The sequence below is a fragment of the Gopherus flavomarginatus genome, chromosome 3 (assembly GCF_025201925.1).
Source record: "Gopherus flavomarginatus isolate rGopFla2 chromosome 3, rGopFla2.mat.asm, whole genome shotgun sequence".
Taxonomy (NCBI): Eukaryota; Metazoa; Chordata; order Testudines; family Testudinidae; genus Gopherus; species Gopherus flavomarginatus.
In genome coordinates, this window is record NC_066619.1 from 4954706 (window position 1) to 4973700 (window position 18995).

Here is an 18995-nt window from a genome sequence, read left to right on the forward strand (position 1 = left end):
AGTTGAGGTGCAGAGAGAGGACATGACCTGCATGAGGACAGTGGTGTAGTGGGAAAAAAATAAGTGGGTAAATGAACCTAACCTAAATGCCATACTCCACAACCGAGAAATCTCCGTTTATCAGAGATTTACCATACTGCTTATCGCCACACAGCAAGGCAGCGTCAGACCTAGGACTAGACCCTATGTCTCCTGTGTCCTATGCACTGCGACATGGTGCTTTACATTTACAGGAATTAATCGCTTGCTTACCTTAGGCATCTTGCGTAGGTTGGGGGAGAGTTTCAGGCAGGTGACGTGGCCTCGGTCATCTCCGATAATGATAATGGGGTAGATGGGGTTAAACTGGACATGGGTGATTTTGTTTTTCTTCTTGGCCACAACAGGCTGGCTGCAGATAGCTTCGTATTTATTAATGCTCAGATCAAACACATGGGCCTGGGGAACAAAGGCAGCAAACACAAAAGGGATTAATTAAGCGAGAACATCCATTCTGCAAAAAACAACACGCAGAGAATCACAGAAAGACAAAGGATCTATTAGGTCCCATCTAAATCCGTCTGCTGGGGCCGAGGGTAGGATTGCTTCCTACAGTCCATTTAAAACAGGGCAAGGCCCTGGAGAATAACTTGTGCGTAGGAGCTCGGATCACTTTCTTTGGCAGACAGACCACAGATGGGGTCCTTCCCTGGAGTCCAAGGCAAAGCTCCAACTGATTTGAATGCGAGTAGGCCTGGACCTTTCACTACCAGCCTCATGGGCCTTTAATCCCCAGCTCAAATATTTGAAGTAATAAGGCAATCAGATTCTAACACAAGATCAGTACGCAGAGTGATGCACAAGCCCCGGAATGTTTTCCAATATGCTGATTATCTTTTACTGCAGTGCTTTCCAATATTTAGGGCCTTAATAACACAATAAAAAGAGATGAAACACTAATTAATAGGAAAATTATGTGAACAAGCACAGTATACTAATGAATATTTCATTGGAACGATAACTGAAATACACAATATAAAACTGTTCAAGCCCAAACCCCTAGCAGGAACTCTGTTGCTTTAGACATCACCAAACCTGCACCATTCTTAGGTATTATTTGGATCGTGGTAGGGCTTAGCTGCTCCAGTCATGGACCAGGTCCCATTGTGCTTGACGCTGAACCAACACTGAACAAAATTAGTGGGTACTTAGCATCCACCAGCAGCCAGCTGCCCCCCACCCCTCCCAGCGCCTCCTGCCTGCCTGTGGCCCTGCTGATCAACTCCTTCCCCGCCCTCCCAGCTCCTCCCACCCGCCATGATCAGCTGTTCTGTGGCATGCAGAAGGCTCTAGTGGGGAAGAGGAGGAGCGGGAACGGGGTGCACTCCGGGGAGAGGTCAGAACTGGGTGGGAAGAGATGGGGCAGGGGTGGGGGCAGGGCCTGGTGCAGAGTGGGGGCAGGAGTGGAGGGTTGGGGGCTGGTAGGGGGACGAAGCCTGGGGCAGGGCAGAAGGGGTTGAGCACTCCCGGGACCCAGAGGAAGCCGGTGCATGTGGTTAAATCTGATGCAGTTCGGTCATCCAGTTGTTATGCTGATTGCTTGGGGTAGCAGCTGGAGGCTCACCCACAAAGATAGTGCCATTGTGCTAATCGCGGGACATGCACTTAGTGCTAAAACTCATGTTGCTCCTAACCCAACTCTCGTCCACACACACAAATCTGCAGCTCAAGCATGGTGCTGCCTTAAACTTGAGGGTAGCTGGCCTGTCAGGAAATGTAAGTCGAAGCTCAAGTGCTGCCGATGCTCAAGCTACAGAGTGCTGTGTGGATGCAGTTAGGGTCCATTTGACTGTGGACAGTCCCCCAAAGCCTTTCCCAAACTCCCCCTGGAGCCCTTGTTGTGACTACCAACCTACTCCAGACAGTATAAATAGCCCGTTCCAGCATTCGCACCCTGCCTTAGCACATGGTTCTCTGTATCTGAAACCCTTGTATAATGCTCCTATTGCACTTGTTCCTCTCAGATGGCATACAAGAGAGCGTCCTCCCAGCGTGCTGCTCGCTAGCCTCAGGCTGACACCAAAGTTCTTGTAGACCTCTGGTGTGAGGCCAGCAAGACCTATGATTTGGGGTCCTGGATCCAAAATCCAAAAAGTCTTATAATGTTATTTCCATGAAGCTAGCTGAGGAAGGGATCCACTGCACTGCACCTCAGTGATGGGAGATGAGATCCCTGAACAGCCTGTGCTACAATGTGAAGGACAAGAACTCCCCGTCAGGTAACTCCCCTAGAAAGTTTCTCTTCCATGAAGAGCTGAGCCAGGTGCCCAGCAGTGCACCAAGCATGGAGCTGGGTGATGTGTGTGGTGACTAAGCACTGACGACCTGGAAGATGAGCTGAAGCCAGGACTGGCCCTGGCTATAGTGATCTCAGCTGCAGGAGGAACAGAAGCTCACCTTGTCCAGGACTCCCAGGGCCCACTTGGAGAGGAGCTGGAGAAACAGATCCGGGGGGATGTGGCAGAGGAACCAGTGTTGCCTGAGCTGATCAAGTAGCATCCTGCCATTATTGTTATAATTAGTGAGGATCTGACAACACAAGGGGCCATTGTTGCCTTTTAGGACCAACTTCTATTACTGCAGTGCAGGCTTTTTATGCAGTGCCTCCTGTAGCCTCACTTTAAGGTGACAAAACCACTAATTTCCTCCCCCCAACACTCTTTCCCAGCCATGTTGGAACAGATTATGGGTATGTTTGTGTCACACTGTGACCACCATTTTGTGATTGTCACCTTCACTTTATAGTGTAACTTCCATCCTGAGTTAAGTCATCCAGGTGGTGTTGAAAGTTAGACTTTGTCTACACTAGCATTTTTGTTGGTAAAGTTTTTGTCGGTCAAGGGTATGAAAAAAACCATACCCCTGACCAACCTATGTTTCACCGACAAAAGCACCAGTGTGAACAGACAACATAGCGCCACTGGTTGGCAGTGATTTAATTATGCTGGCAGGAGAACTCTCTCCTTTTGGCATAGAGCAGCTACACAGGAGAACTGTGCCGCTGTAAGGCCTGTAGTGTAGACAAGGTTTTAGTCGCATCTTGACAAGGGCAGTCTACAGGGGACACTCTGAGCTGGTGCTTGAGGGTGGAACGTCACAAAAGGGCTAAGAATGAGAGAACTTTCAAGGGCCATCAATGCCGAATGACTCTTCCCTACTGGAACAATGAGTTTTCTACCAGCAGAGCCTTTGTCTTTGAAAGGACTTTACACAGAAACCTGTCTGGGGGTAGGGGCTAGAACCCCCCGGTCTAAGAACTTGGGAGGAGAACTGCAGTTTCTCTGCCTGACCACCTGTCCAAAAAAGGAGGCTTTCCTTCAGGAGGCTGCTTCTCTGAGCAAGGGGCTATTCCAACACAACTTGTAAGCAGAAATTTCTGAGGAGAGCGAAAGCAAGAGAGATTCTGCCTGGCCTACAGATGCCGACCAAACCTCAGGACTCACGAGATGATCACATCAGAGGGGTTGCAGTCAGGACTCTTTAATGGTTTCCATACGTCTGAAACTCTTGTGATTTAAGAGTAAAGTGTCTGCTTCTGGACTAATATAGCCTGTCCTAAATGCAGATCCTGGCATTGAAGGCTGGGGCTAGCTCCTCTGACAGTTCCAGGAAGTTGGCCTTTCTCAGGCAAAAGTTCTGGACCCACTGCTTGTCTTTCCTCATCTGTATGACAATGCAGTCCCACCACTCAGTGCTAATGGCTCCAGAACTGCCAGCCAGGAGAGGAGATTCCTCAGCTATGAAAATCCGCATGAGCTGTCTCAATAACTCCCCCTGGAGCCCTTGTTGTGACTACCAACCTACTCCAGACAGTATAAATAGCCTGTTCCAGCATTCGCACCCTGCCTTAGCACATGGTTCTCTGTATCTGAAACCCTTGTATAATGCTCCTATTGCACTTGTTCCTCTCAGATGGCATACAAGAGAGTGCATGCAGTAACTCAAGTCTGGTTTGAGTTACCCTGCATCATACGGAGACTCTCACTTGAGCGAGCCTTGGCTCCAGTGGAGACACTCATGCGTAGTAACTCAACTCCCCAGTGAAGACATACCCAGTGAGAGACAGCCACTGCCCCAAAGAGCTTACAATCGAAATAGACCAGAGAGACAAAGGGTGGGAGGAAGAATGTACTATTTGTCCACTTTATAGATCCATAGATTCCAAGGCAAGGAGGGACCGTTGTGATCATCTAGTCCAGGGGTGGCCAAACTGCAGCTTGCGAGCCACAAGCGGCTCTTTTACAGTTAAAGTGTGGCTCACAGAGTCCCCCCCAATCCACCCCATTCTCTTCCTATCAGACTGGTGGGGGGTGGGAAGCTCAGGGCTTCTGCCCTGCAGTGGGGTGGTGGGGCTAGGGGCTTCTGCCCAGCAGGGAGGGGGGTCTCAAGGCTTCAGCCCTGCAGGGAGTGCCTCTGGAGTTCGGGGCTTCAGCAGTAGTGGGGCAGATGCCTCCCACGTGGGGCAGAAGCCCTGAGCCCCAGCTGGCACACCTGGCTCTCGAACTTCTGAAGATTATTCTATGCAGCTCGGAGGGTCATTACGTTTGGCCACCCCAATCTAGTCTGACCTCCTGTAGAACACAGGTCATAGAACTGCCCTACAATAATTCCTAGATCAGATCCTTTAAAAGAAACATCCCATCTTGATTTTAAAATGGTCAGTGACGGAGAATCCACCACGACCCTTGGTAAATTGTTCCAGTAGTTAACTCCCTTCACTGTTAAATGTACATCTTATTTTCAGGCTGAATTTATCTAGCTGCAACTTTTAGCCATTGGATTGTGTTAGGCCTTTGTCTGCTAGATTGAAGAGCCATTATTAAATATTTGTTCCTCATGTAAGTATCACAGACTGTCATCAAACCACTCCTTAACCTTCTCTTTGTTAAGCTAAACAGATTGAGCTCCTGGAGTCTATCACTATAAGGCCTGTTTTCAAATCCTTTGACCATTCCTGTGGCTGTTCTTTGAACCTTCTTGTTTATCAACAAGCACCAGAACTGGACCCAGGACTACAGCAGCCGTCACCCCACTGCCAACTACAGAGGCAAAATAACCTCTCTGCTCCTACTCGAGATTCCCCTGTTGATGCATCCCAGGATCACATTAGCCCTTCTGGCCAGGGCGTGGGATGTTAAGATAGAGAGATAAAGTGATTTGCCAATGTCACACAGAACCAATCCCAGACACCCCAATGCAAACCACAACCAGCTAACTCATGGTAAAAGGTGTTAACTTGCATCTGGAATAAAGATCATGGTTAGGTCAGGATTAGCTCTCAGTGGATGAGAATTAGCTCTCATGTGGTAGCTAACTCCATCCTCTCTTCCTTATCTAGAAGAATCCTTAGCTATTTTATTTCGGCAAGTCATTAGCTTCATTTCTCCACCACCTCTGCCATAACCGTCTGAAGGAGAAGCTGGATATCATAGAGAGCAAAACCAAACCAAACCAAACCAAACCAAACCAACCTGGGGAACGGGTGATTATTAAGAAAAGTTGGACAGAGCAGCAAGAGAGAGGGAGCTATTTGCTGAGCAAAGGACAGGAGTGGGTGATCCATGGAAAACACAAGACAGTCTGTTCTACCAGAGGGATGGATTGTACCACGAAGGCATAGGCTGTGTAGGGGTTGAGCAGAGCCACACTGTTGTAGGGATAGTACCACTGTGTGTGAATGAACCCACTGCCACTCTCCTGGCAGGGAACAGTGGGTGCTCTCCTCTGCAGTTGGCCAGCTGTTGAATTGTGTGGAGGAGGAGGCCATAGCCCCTCTTCCTTCTCTCCATGCTAGGAGGGAGAAGTCCATATTCAGGTGAGTGCAGGGACTACAAAGGGACTCCTACATATGGGGAGCAAGGGATAGAGAAGGCTGCTTAGACTCTCGCCTCAGTGGTGTACCTGTACAAAAACTAAGTGAACTCTGCCAAAAAGGGAGGAAGAGAATACAGGAAAGGTCAGATCCTACAGACGTTACTCACGCAAAGACTCCCATTGGCTGCAGTAGGAATGCTGTCTGAGCAAGGACTAAAAGCCTAGCGATTGGGCCAGAAATGTATGATGTTAATAAAGTTGTGACACATGTTCACTGCATAGTTAATTGCAAGATAATGTATATTTCACAGTAACTCCAGTGGGAACAATGGCAATTACTCAAAACCTGGCGTTAATTTGACATTATCTACCAATAATTGCAATTAACTCTCATCGTCACTGTTTGTGGAGGCTAATAAAATGTGACATTCCTGCCTTATCTGTTACGGAAATGAGTGGTCTCACCATAGGCAGGATTGTTGGCTAGAATCCACTACAGTGAGACTCAGATAGTGCTTTTTATTTTTTTGCCTTAAGCAAACTGAAAAACCGAACATTTGAAGCTAATGAACACAGAGGGAATATAGGAGGAAACTGTGATCAAACTACAGAAGCTGTGTGTGTCCTGCCAGTCATATCTTGTCTACCAGCATTTAGGAGCCAGATGATCCATATATTATTTCAGCATTGTGTCACGTTCATGGGCAGAATCTGAATCTAAGAATTAAAATGCCTAAAGTCAGACTGCAGTAGAATATAAATAATTATTGCAAAAGGCCTGGAAAGCTTTGTATTAACGTGCAGTATGCGCTCATCACATACATACACAAAAGATGGGCTGCGTTTTATCTATGCCTGTGATACGTAGCTTCCCTACATTTTATATCTGAGATGGTCTAATGTTCTGCCCAGCTGCTCATCGTCACTCATAGAATCATAGACATGTAGGGCTGGAAGGGACCTTGAGAAGTCATCACGTCCAGCAGACCACTGTGCTGTGGCAGGACCAAGTAAACCTAGACCATCCGTGACAGGTATTTGTCCAGCTTGTTATTAAAAACCTCCAATAGCAGGGATTCCACTACCTCCCTTGGAAGCCTATTCCAGAGTTTAACTCCTCTTATGGTTAGAAAGCTTTTCCTAATATCTAACCTAAATCTCCCTTGCTGCCGATTAAGCCCATTACTTCTTGTTCTATCTTCAGTGGACACGGGGAACAATTGATCACTATCCTCTTTATAACAGCCCTGAACATATTGGAAGACTGTTATCAGATCCCTGCAATCTGTCTGCTTTTTAACCTTTTCTCATAGATCAGGTTTTCTAAACCTTTTATCATTTCTGTTGCTCTCCTCTGGATTCTCTCCAAATTGTCCACAACTTTCCTAAAGTACAGCACCCAGAACTGGTCACAGTATCCCAGCTGGGGCCTCATCAGTGCTGTGTAGAGTGGGACAATTACCTCCCATCTCTTACATACAACACACTTGTTAATACATCCAGAATATTTGCCTTTTTCGCAGCTGCATCATATTGTTGACCCATTCAGTTTCTGATCCACTATAACCCACAGATCCTTTTCAGCAGTACTACCACCTAGCCAGTTAATTCCTATTTTGTAGTTGTGCATTGTTTTTTCCTTCCTATGTAAAATACTTTGCATTTGTATTTATTGAATTTCATCTTGACAAATTCAAACAAATTCTCCAATTTGTCAAAGTTGTTCTGGATTCTAATCTTGTCCTTCAAAGCACTTGCAACCCCTCCCAACTTGGTGCAAATTTTACAAGCATTCCCTCTACTCCATTATCCAAGTCATTCATGAAAATATTAACTAGTACCAGACCCAGGACTGATCCCTGCCGACCCAGCTAGGTACACCATCCCAGTTTCATAGCAAACCATTGACAACTATTCTCTGAGTATGATCTTTCAAATAGTTGTGCACCCACTTTATAGTAATTTAATCTAGAACACATTTTTCTGGTATGCTTATCAGAATGTCATGTGGGACTGTCAAAAGCCTTACAAAACCCAAGACATATCAAATGTCCTGCTTCCCCCCATCTACTAGGCCAGTAATCCTGTAAATGAAGGAAATTAGGTTGGTTTGGCATGAATTGTTCTTGACAAATACATTCTGATTATTCTTTATAACCTTATTTTTGTCCAGGTGCTTACAAACTTTTAAATAAATTGTTCCAGTATCTTTCCAGTTATCAAAGATAGACTGGTCTATATTTTCCCAGGTCCTCTTTGTTCCCTTTTTTAAAAATAAGTACTATGTTTGCCCCTCTCCAGTCTTCTGGGACCTCACACATCCTCCATGAATTCTCAAAGACAATTGCTAATAGTGCCAAGATTGTTTCAACTAGCTCCTTAAATACCCTAGAATGAATTTCATCAGGCCCTGCCAACTTGAATGCATGTTTCAAAGGGACCTAATACCTAGTGATTCATCTGTGAAGAGGTGGGTCAGGGGGTGAGAGGGGGTGGTCAGGAAGTCACACAAAGATTTTGAAGCAGCAGACTGTGATAATGTCAAATGCTAATGGGAACCACTGGCAAATGTAAATGTTCCCCCCTGGCTGGGAGGTAATAGGTCTTTTCGAGCCAGTGAAGAGATAGTCTAGTATGGGTAGGGGGGAGTTTCCTCATCCATAAAAGTAACTGAATTTCTGTCTCTAATTAGAGATGATCCATGCCACAACATTCAGATGTAGACCTGGAGCCACATTTTGAACAGCTCTGCCCGCCAAACTTCTGGGATGGAGTCTGCATCTAAGAGTTTGGTTCAGCCCCTTGTAAATGTGAGATTCTATCAGCAAAGTCTGGATCTGGACCCTGAGCCCCCTCTGTTACAAAGCCTGAGGGTGTTCAGATCTGAGATTTAGCCCATTATAGTGATAGGAGATAGCTTCACATTTGGGTAGAGATTTTGAACCCCAACAGAATTCAGAAGTTGCTTGGATCTAGGATTTTGTTTCAGACTCATCTCTATTTCTCAGTATCAAGGAAGGACTGAAAATCCCTTCCCACTACGCATGTTTCTGAGCTGTTTGAGATTTTAGAAGAATGTGCATAGACTCTCCTTGTGCATAGACTGTCAAGGACAAATTAGACCTTGAGTGCTGTATGTAAGTCAGTGCTAAATATCCCCCCAACCCACATCGCAGCATAAATAAGAGCTGCTGCCCTATGTCTTCACTTTATTCCTGGAAAGGAACAGGCTCCCTGGCCTATTTACAAGACACCCCATGAAAGATACATATTGAGGGTCTAATTGTTTGGCTTCTTGGCGTAATTTTTTATTAACTTAGCTATGACTCTTACCCCTGATGACACAAGCTGGAGGCTAAGTGATGCAAGAATCAGGAACCATGGAAAACGGTTACTGTATAAGAAGTAGTCAATTCATCTAGATCCATGGGGGGCAAGAAGGAACTAACAATAACCTTTATTTCCAATTGCAATATTTTGCATCAGCTACTTTTATAGTGCTGATAATGCATGACATTTACATAGCACTCAAGGTTCCAGTCATAACTAAGGGTACATCTACAGTACAAAATTAATTTGAAGTTATTTTATTTGAATTTCCAGAATCGAGTTCATACATTCGATGTCATGTGTCTCCACTAAAGCGCGTGAATTCGGTGGAGTGCATCCACAGTACCGAGGCTAGCATCGAACGGCGGAGTGTTGCACTGTGGCAGCTATCCCATAGTTCCCATAGTCTCTGCCGCCCAATGGAATTGTGGGTTAAGCTCCCAGTGCATGATGGGGCAAAAACATTCTCGTGGGTTTTTCTGGGTGTGTGCCATCACTTGCTTCTCCCTCCGTGAAAGCTACGGCAGATGCCATGCTGCCAGCAGACCGTGCAGCACGGTGCACCACCTGTCTCCTGGTATGTTGAATCCACTTCGAATGTCCTCTCCTCTTTCTATCTACTCTTTCATCTAACCATTTCCCACTGTGTCTTAGCCATCGTGAACAGAGCTGCACAGCTTCCACTGCTTTCTGCAGATTGTCTGTCCTGGGCTCCCGTGGAAGCTACAGAAGGCAACAAATCCCTGCCGTTTCTCGGCCATCGTGAACAGAGCCGCTTTCTCCAGATTGTCTGTCCTGGGCTCCCGTGGAAGCTCATAGACTTAAGGTCAGAAGGGAACATTATGATCATCTTGCCTTACCTCCTGCACAATGCAGGCCACAGAATCTCACCCACACACTCCTATAACAAACCTCTAACCTATGTCTGAGTTACTGAAGTCCTCAAATCATGGTTTAAAGACCTCAAGGCAACAATTCCCCATCATTTCTCGCCCATCGTGAACAGAGCTGCACAGCTTTCGCCAGAAACTCTGCTCTCACTGCTTTTGCCATGTTGTCGGTCCTGGGCTCCTGTGGAAGCTACAGAAGGCAACAATTCCCTGCCGTTTCTGGGCCATCGTGAACAGAGCCGCACAGACAATCTGGAGAAAGCGGCGGAAGCTGTCCTGGGTTCCCATGGAAGCTACAAAAGACAACCATTTACTGCCTTTTATCAGCCATCTTGAACCGAACAGCTCATTTTGCGCCCTTTTTCAAGGATTACCTGTGCAGGTGCCATTGTGCGGCAAACATTGAGCCTGCTCATATCTCTGCTGCAGTTTTGACCATTGTAAATACCTCGCGCATTATCCAGCAGTATGTTCACTACCTGCAAAACTGGGCCAGGAAGCGATGACAGTGCAATTACTATACTGATGAGGACATAGACACAGACGTTCCTAGAAGCATGGCATGTGGTGATTGGGAGATCATGGTGGCATTGGGCCAGATTCATGCTGTGGAACGTCGATCCTGGGCCCAGGAAATAGGCACAGACAAGTCCAGGAACCAAATCAAAAGTTCGCATATGCCAGCTTTCTGGTGCTTGGGCAAACCTCTGGGGTTGAATGTGTGGGTCCTCGTAGTTTCCCCCCTTGTGTACTTGGGCATCTGAGCTCCTTGATTTTTGTACGACACTGCTCTGTGTCCCTGGAGTAGCCGCTTTCTGTCATGGACCTGAAGACTTTAGCGTAGGTATTTGCATTCCTTTTTTTGGAACGTAGTTCTGCCATAACAGACTCACCTCCCCAGCATGCAATGAGATCCAGTACTTCCTGTTCAAATCATGCTGGAGCTCGTCTGCAAATCTGGGACTGCGCGATCTCTTGTGATGGTGGACTCTGCATGGTTGCCTGTGATGGTGGACTGTGCTGCTGGTCACCTGTGCTGCTGGTGACCAAACAGGAAATGAAATTCAAAAGTTCCTGGGGCTTTTCCTGATCACTTGGCTAGTGCATTGGAATTGAGAGTGTTGTCCAGAGCGGTCACAAGGGAGCATCCTGGGATAGCTCCCAGAGGCCAATAACGTCAAATTGCATCCACAATACCTTTAACCCGGGATTGCGATCTTGATTTAAGCACTACTCCACTTGCCAAGGAGGAGTACAGAAATCGAATTAAAGAGCCCTTTAAATTAAAAAAAAACCCGTTTGGTCTTGTGGATGGAATCATTCTTTTTCGAAATAACTCGGCTAATTCCGAAATAACAGGATAGTGTAGACCAAGCCTAAGACAGAGCCATCTGTAGGATGCTGTTTTGGAGCATAGAGCAATCTATAAACACAAATTATTATAGACGATGTAGTCCAGTGGTTTTCAACCTTTTTTTTCATTTTTAGACCTCTAAAAAAAAATTGAATGGATGTGTGGACCCCTTTGGAAATCTTAGGAATAGCCTGCAGACCTCCAGGGGCCCACGGACCACAGGCTGAAAACCACTAATGTAGTCATTTCAAAATGCCACCAACTGCCATGCGGTGACCCTGGAATCCCATCAGTGAACAATGGCAGAGGGCCCATTATACTGTAACAAACATCAGGCCTGACACACTCCTTGTCCCAACACACTGTTGTCATAATATGTATCTTAAAGGTGCCGTGTAAGGTATCATATGTAATGTGGTGACACGCTGGTCCTAAAAATCACTGTGTACAAAGAGTTATAAATGTGCGCTGGAAATATGTTCTTAAAATATGCTTGGGAGGCCGAGCATGAACCCAGTCTGCCCTAGACAAAGGGATCTGTATTTACCTGTCTGAGCAGCTTAGCTGCAGGCAGAGGACAATAGAAGTACATTTACATATAAGGTAAACACAGCCATCAAGCTAAATAAGAGAGAGAGAAGATCCTTTAACAATCATGCCGGGGGACAGACTCTTCACCCCAGGAAGCCTTCCTGGTTCTTGGGGCAGAGACAATGGACTTTGAGTAATATAAGGGGAGGAAAAAAGACCTTTTCATAAGGGCACAGCACCCATTGAGCGTATGAAAGCTGGATCTTCTTGGCCTGAAATGCAAGAGTTTGGGGAGACTTAATGTAAGTGAGAAATCTGTTTAAACAAAGATTGCAACTTGCTGAAATTAAGGTTTAGTCACTAGAAAGAGTGTTTGGTTTGTAACCATACCTGTCTTCTGTTCGTACTTACTATCACTTACATCTCATTCTTGTTTTATTAAACCATCTCAGTGCTGTGTATTAAACTGGAGGGGGAGGGCGCTGTCAGTCCTCCACTACCCAAACGCTGTGACACATATTCTCTCTTTCTGGAGCTGTGAACTTAATAACTTCTGTGAGTGCCCAGTGAGAGGGACTGGACACAGCAGGGAGACGTCGCTGGGGAACTCAGGAACTGGGGTTTGTGGTAACAGAGTCCTGACGAGTTTGCTGGCAAGACAGACAGGCTATTTGTCAGGAGCTACCACTAGCACAATAGCAGCAAAACTCTCATTTGCTGAGGCTGAGAGGGATAACACAGGAGCTCACAATTCTGGGTACCCCAAGCAGGGTGTCACAAATGCACAAGCAAAATGCCTGGGACAAGCACTGAAGAATGCTGGAAATGTGAAGCAGGTCAAATGTAATCAAGGCTATGAACTTTCCAACTATAAAGACCAACTTCTGTGAGCTCCCAAACACAGGGCTATTTTCATTTGTCAATGTGGCTGTGGAAAAGAAAGAGCTATTTTAGTTCTTCTGCTAGAAATGTCAATCGCGCATGCAGCTAGCAGTCATTCCACAGTGTGTGGTCTAAGTGGGCAGAAAGCATTTGTATTAAAACGAGATTATTTTTACCAGGATCAGCACAGAAGTCCCCAAGCATTCCCAGGGCAACCACAAAGAATACTGTCACGGATACTTCTATGGCTTCTTAAAGCTACACAGCGCTTTACAAAACACATGAGATCAGATCCTGAGCTGGTACAAATCAGTACAGCTCCACAAGTTAATGGAGTTAAAAATTTTTACACCAGCTGAGCACTTGGCCTCATGGTTTAGGCAGGTCCCTTTACTCAAGAAATTTAAGAGTCTGAACCTATAACTATGCAACGAGTTCCATTTATTGTATCAATAGTTCTGTTTGCATATTGATGAGGGTTACAGGACCAGGCTACAAATTTATTTCATGAATGTAGAGAAACTCTGCATTAGCACTTAGCTATTCTGTCTAATACAAAGACAGCTGTTCTTAATCATACCAGCCAGTAGTTGGTTGCTCAAATAGTGGATGTACCGCATCATTCTCTCATAGGCCTGAAACCAGAAACTCTAGGCCTCCTTCTGCTCTCACGCTGGTGTAAATCAGGAGTAATTCTGCAGACTTCAATGGAGTCACATAGATGTGTGTGATCAGACTCTGGCTGAAATAGTTTGTTCTGTTGTTAGAATCTTTGGCTCAGTCCAAAAGTGTATCCTGGACAGCCAAGGCATACCCCAAAGCAGTCAATAGCCATGCTCCTCTTCAAAGCAGACCAGCAAGCTGCAGCAACTACCTCAACCAACACTTTGCTGGATGTATGCTGAACAGCCTGCTCATCTCTGGTGAGGGGTAGGGTGACTGCAATTGACTATTTTATGCAAAATAGGTACACCTTTACCCCAATATAACGCAACTTGATATAATACAAATTCGGATATAGAGCAGTAAAGCAGCACTCCGGGAGCGGGGCTGCGCGCTCCAGCGGATCAAAGCAAGTTCAATATAACGCGGTTTCACCTGTAACACAGTAAGATTTTTTGGCTCTCGAGGACAGCGTTATATCGGGGTAGAGGTGTATGATGTTTGAACTCATGACAAGTTGCCAACATGGCCCTTAACCAGGCAAAGTTTGGCTGCTACAGTGTAACCTATTACAAAAATATGAGCTACTTTCTCTTTGCCAGCAATGATAAAACTCTGCGTCCAGTGGCTTCTATAAATTGCTCAAGTACCCACTGTGCTATCCTTAACCAGTATGAACGCACTGAGTCTAAATGTGGCAGTCCGGACGACTGACAGAGGAATTTCATTGTCATTTAATATTAAAAATGATGCCCACTTACTGCATAGTGAGGGCTGCCAAAGCTACAATCCATCAATGAGGTGATAAAAGCTACCTGGACATTTTGTCAGACAGCTGTTGCTGTATCGTTTTGCAGCTGAGAACTGATGTTCGGTGTAACGTTTCAGTCTGTGCGGCAGCATTGCTCTTAATACACCTGCCATCACAGAATGAGTTACACCTTCCTGTGTTCCCACTAATCAAACTCCAGGCCTGCTTCTATCTGTGTAGGCATTAATTCCTCACTCATTACCATGGAGTGTGATCTCCAGGAACAGTTCAATATAATTATACTTATTACTCACACAGCACCTAACAGTTACTTTAACCCTCATAACTCTCCTGGAAAACAGACAACTCACACTGTTCCAATCTTACTAACAGGAAAATTGCCATACAGGGAGTTTAAGTGACTTGCCCAAGGTTACAAAGTAAACCAGAGGCATAGCCATAATTAGCACTCAGGATGTCCTTAGATCCCTGTGCCATACTCGGTCCAATAACTCACACTGCCACTTGGGCATTGGAACCATATAATACCCAATTAATGAATTAAGGCCTGAAGTTCAAAAAGCCAGCATTGACTAACGGGGGTCTAATAAAAAATATTGCAATATTCTCAAGGGAATGTATTTGCAGTCTAAGGACCATATTAATTCTTGATGAAACACCAATGACTTCTATGGAGTTACATCAGATGAATTTGGCTCAAGATAACAAGCAAGTACCATTCTTCTCCTGATCACACCAGTGCAAATCTGGAAGAACCTTAATAATGGATTTACACAGGTGTGACAGAGCAAAATTCAACCCTTCATGTTAACAATAACGACAGGGGAAATAGCTATTCTCCAAGCCCAGTTACTGAATGCGCTGCTAAGGCAACTGGTCTCATGCTAAACATGGCAGATGAAAGCAGGAAAGTATGAAGCAGAAACACAAGGGTTCTCCCCTGCCCACACCTCCCTGTGGCTGCTTTAATAGGGTTGGAAATGAAAACAATCAAAATTACAGGACCCCACGTGAGGGGACACAGGCATAACACAGACATAGATATAGGCAGGAGGAGGGGGAGGGATAAATCACTCAGTGCAGGTGGAGTGCAGTGGAGGGGGTGAGGCAGAAGTGAGAAGGCCAGCAGAGAGGCTGGCAGGGACTAGGCTGGAAGGTGAAAACAAGGCACTTGGATTTGATACAGGAGGAGAAAGGCAGAAAGTGGAGGGGTCTGAACAGCAGATGAAGTGGCAAATGAGACTGGATTTTAGCAAGAGCATTTTGGATACCCAGATTTGGGGGTGGGGGTTAAGGAGGCAGTACTCCACAGAGGAGGTGAGGCAAGAGATAATCAGGGGCAGGAACAGGAACTCAATGGTGGGAACAGCCAGAAAGGACACACTCTCTGATCACTAAGGTGGCAAGTCTGTCATGGAGGTCACAAAGGTCACGGATTCCATGACTTTCTGTGACCTCTGTGACTTCTGGAGTGGCTGGTGTTGGCTCAGGGGCTGCCAGAGGTGGACAGTCCCTGGGCCAGCAGCAGCAGTTTGGCTGTGTGGGAGGGGGCTCAGGGCTAGGAGCAGCAGGTTGGGGAGTGCGGGGGGTGCTTACCTGGGGGGGGGCTCCCTGGATCCCACTAGCATGGCCCCCATGCAGCTCCCTAGGCGGTGGAGGGTCTTGCCCGCACCCACAGTTCCCACCCTGCACAACTCCCATTAGCTGTGATTCCTGGCCAATGGAAACTACGGCAGCCAGCGCTTGTGGCAGGAGCAGCGGAGCCCCTGTGTCTGCCGCCTAGGAGCTGCAGGGACATGGAGCTGGGTAGGAAGCCCCTTCCAGCCCCACCAAGCCTCCCCACCCCAGCACCAGTTGGGGTACCGGGCTCTCCCAGCATCAGCGGGGGTCCTGGGCCACCTCCCCTAGCACCCATGGTGCCCCCAACCCAAGTTTCAGTCACAGTGAGGATTTTACGTAAAAGACATGGATAGGTCACGGGTCATGAACTTTTGTTTACAGCTCGTGATCTGTCCATGACTTTTACTAAAAATATCTGTGACTAAAACGTAGCCTTACCAATCACTATAACAGGGTGAACCATGAGCCCCAGCAGGAGTGCTCAGCACATGGGGGAAACAGGGAGCTCAGGGCCATCTCGAATTAACACTATGAGACAACTGACAATTGTGACACTATGCCCCATATTCTTCATAGAAGTACTGTTATAATATGATTTTGGAATAACTAAGATGTGGTTTATGCCAGATGGGTCATGTGAGATATCATTGAAAAGGTTATGATTTACTGAATGTGATTATCCTATTTGTATGCATATATCATTGCTGTCTCTGAAGTTAGGCATATTAACATTGTATGAATTACAGCTCATCAGACAAAATGCAATCAGTCTGGCTCGTTAGTCAATAAACCACTAGGGAGAACAATAGGACTTCGAAGATGCCAATCTCCCACCTTCCTGAGAAGCTTCCTGGGATGCTTCTTTGACACTGCTGGGTCATGTGATCATGTCACCTGGTACTGGACTCAAATTTGGACTACTTTCGTATTTTTCCCGCTACTAGGGGTTGGGGATCAAACTGGGAAACAAAGGATTCCCGCCATATGCCAATCCTATTTAAGGCTGGGGAGTGAGTTAATCAGGGTTAGCTCTTCACTGAATCCTCACCCATGCTGATTGCTGAAAACACCTAAGACTGATCTGGGGAAGGAAGGACTGGACCAAGGCTGGAAAAGGTGTCTGGTCTGTGAAGGAATACCTGAAGTTCTAAACTGCAAGGAGGCTTCAGGGCTTGGCACAGCAGGACAGGGTGAGGGAGTCCAGGCTGGTGGAACGGGCACACTCAGTGGGAATCTAGAACATCAGATGGCACCCCAGAGGTATGTGTGTGTGGGGGGGTAACCCACCACAACAATAATTTGCTAACTGTCACAAAAGCTCAGATCCTGAGCTGATGTTGTGAAAGCCAAAAGTATAACTGGGTTCAAAAAGGAATTAGATAAATTCATGGGGTCCATCAATGGCTATTAGCCAATGGTAAGGGACACAGCACCATGCTCTGGGTGTCCCTAAGCATCTGATTGCCAGAAATGGGCCTGTATGACAGAGAATGGATTACTCGATGGTTCCCTGTTCTATTCATTCCCTCAGAAGCACCTGGCCACTGTTAGAAGACAGGATACTGGGTTAGATGGACCATTGGTCTGAACCAGTATGGCCGTTCTTATGTTCTTATTGTAGCTCCACTAATTTCAGTGAAGTCGGAGGAAATATGATGATTTACATCAGCTGGGGATCTGGCCCACTGACCAGTAAGAACCACAGGGTGCTCAGCACCTGAAAAATCAGGCCACTTATTTGGACACCTAAATATGGATTTAGGACCCTAACTTTAGGCACCCAAGATACTGGCCAATAATGATAACCATGAAGGCTATTGCTATTAAAGAAAATCAAATAAAATCTGTTGTGCAGACTGTATCCTAAGGGGAGCCTCAGGAGTCTGGTGAATCCCAGCTGTCTGGTCAAGCAGTTCAGCATGGCATTTTGGTTTATGATCTGGAGTCTGACATCAATAACTACCACTGGGGAATCAATATATGTGGCACCAATGTGCTGAATTGTCAGGCTGGCTGACGCTTCAGACAGAGATTAGAAGTCCGTCTTCAGATAGACATTAGAAGAACCGATCTCCTGAATTGTATTGATGATTCACATCAACAAACTAGATGTATTGATGATTCACAAGATGATGTATCCCTAGCCTCTGTTTGCTAGAAGCTGGGAATGAGCGACAGGGGATGGATCACTTGATGATACCCTGTTCTGTTCATTCCCTCTGGGGCACCTAGCACTGGCCACTGTTGGAAGACAGGAACTGGGCTAGATGGACCTTTGGTCTGACCCAGTAGGGTCATTCTTACCTTCTTATGATAGAACTAAGGCTAATTATGTCTGACTGATAGATTTTCTAGCCATGATCTGATAACCCTTATAGACTGTGTAAGTGCATATTGTATAAAAGCAATTTATTTAATTACCTCCAGATAAAGTATAAAGCCTTCATGCTTGGAGGGTGCAGTAACTTCACTGCTTCATAATGTATCATTAATAAAGGATACAATTGTGCTGCACTATAGGTGCAGAAAAACATCTCACATAAAAACAAGGTGCTTAATGCCAGAATAGAGAAGGGCTGATCTGAACTCCAACTCCTCCTTGTCCACAGGCACCAACATCTGCTCCACTTATGAGTTATGAAAACTCATTTCACCCTCCAAAGCCAACTTGGACTTCAAAGTGCATCTATCAAGCCACTCTAAAAAGGGTGCTGTGTGATTCCAAGGTTGTGGTGTCAATGATTGCTGAGTCAAATATGCTCAGAGCTTAATATATTTTGTTCTCACTGACAGCCAGCTCTGCACTTACCCTGGCATTTGGGATCAAGAGCGGTTCTTGCCTTCTCAACTATCATCATTGGCAGTAAAGATTCTGTAAGACCCTATTAGCACCCACTGTCTTCCAAATCTGTCGTCAGTGACTTCTGCGTAATCCCACTGCTTTTACCAGAGTTACACAAGTCTAACCACTCCTGTTAGTGATGTACAAGAGACCTGCAGAGGGAAAGGAGGGGTTGCCTCTTCTGCAGCATTAGGTACAGGTCACTTGCAGATTTAAACTAGTGTAAATGGTGGATTCTCTGTAACTTCAAGTCTTTAA

At 46.0% G+C, this 18995-nt stretch overlaps 1 protein-coding gene across 3 annotated transcripts in view; it reads right to left on the reverse strand.

Annotated features, from left to right (window-relative positions):
- Positions 1-18995, reverse strand: part of DNAI1 (dynein axonemal intermediate chain 1) — a 313811-nt gene that overhangs the window by 89418 nt on the left and 205398 nt on the right. For all 3 annotated transcript variants that reach the window (XM_050943574.1, XM_050943576.1, XM_050943575.1), the window contains exon 19: positions 253-438. In XM_050943574.1, the coding sequence (XP_050799531.1) occupies positions 253-438 (186 nt within the window). The remainder of the gene's footprint in view (positions 1-252; positions 439-18995) is intronic.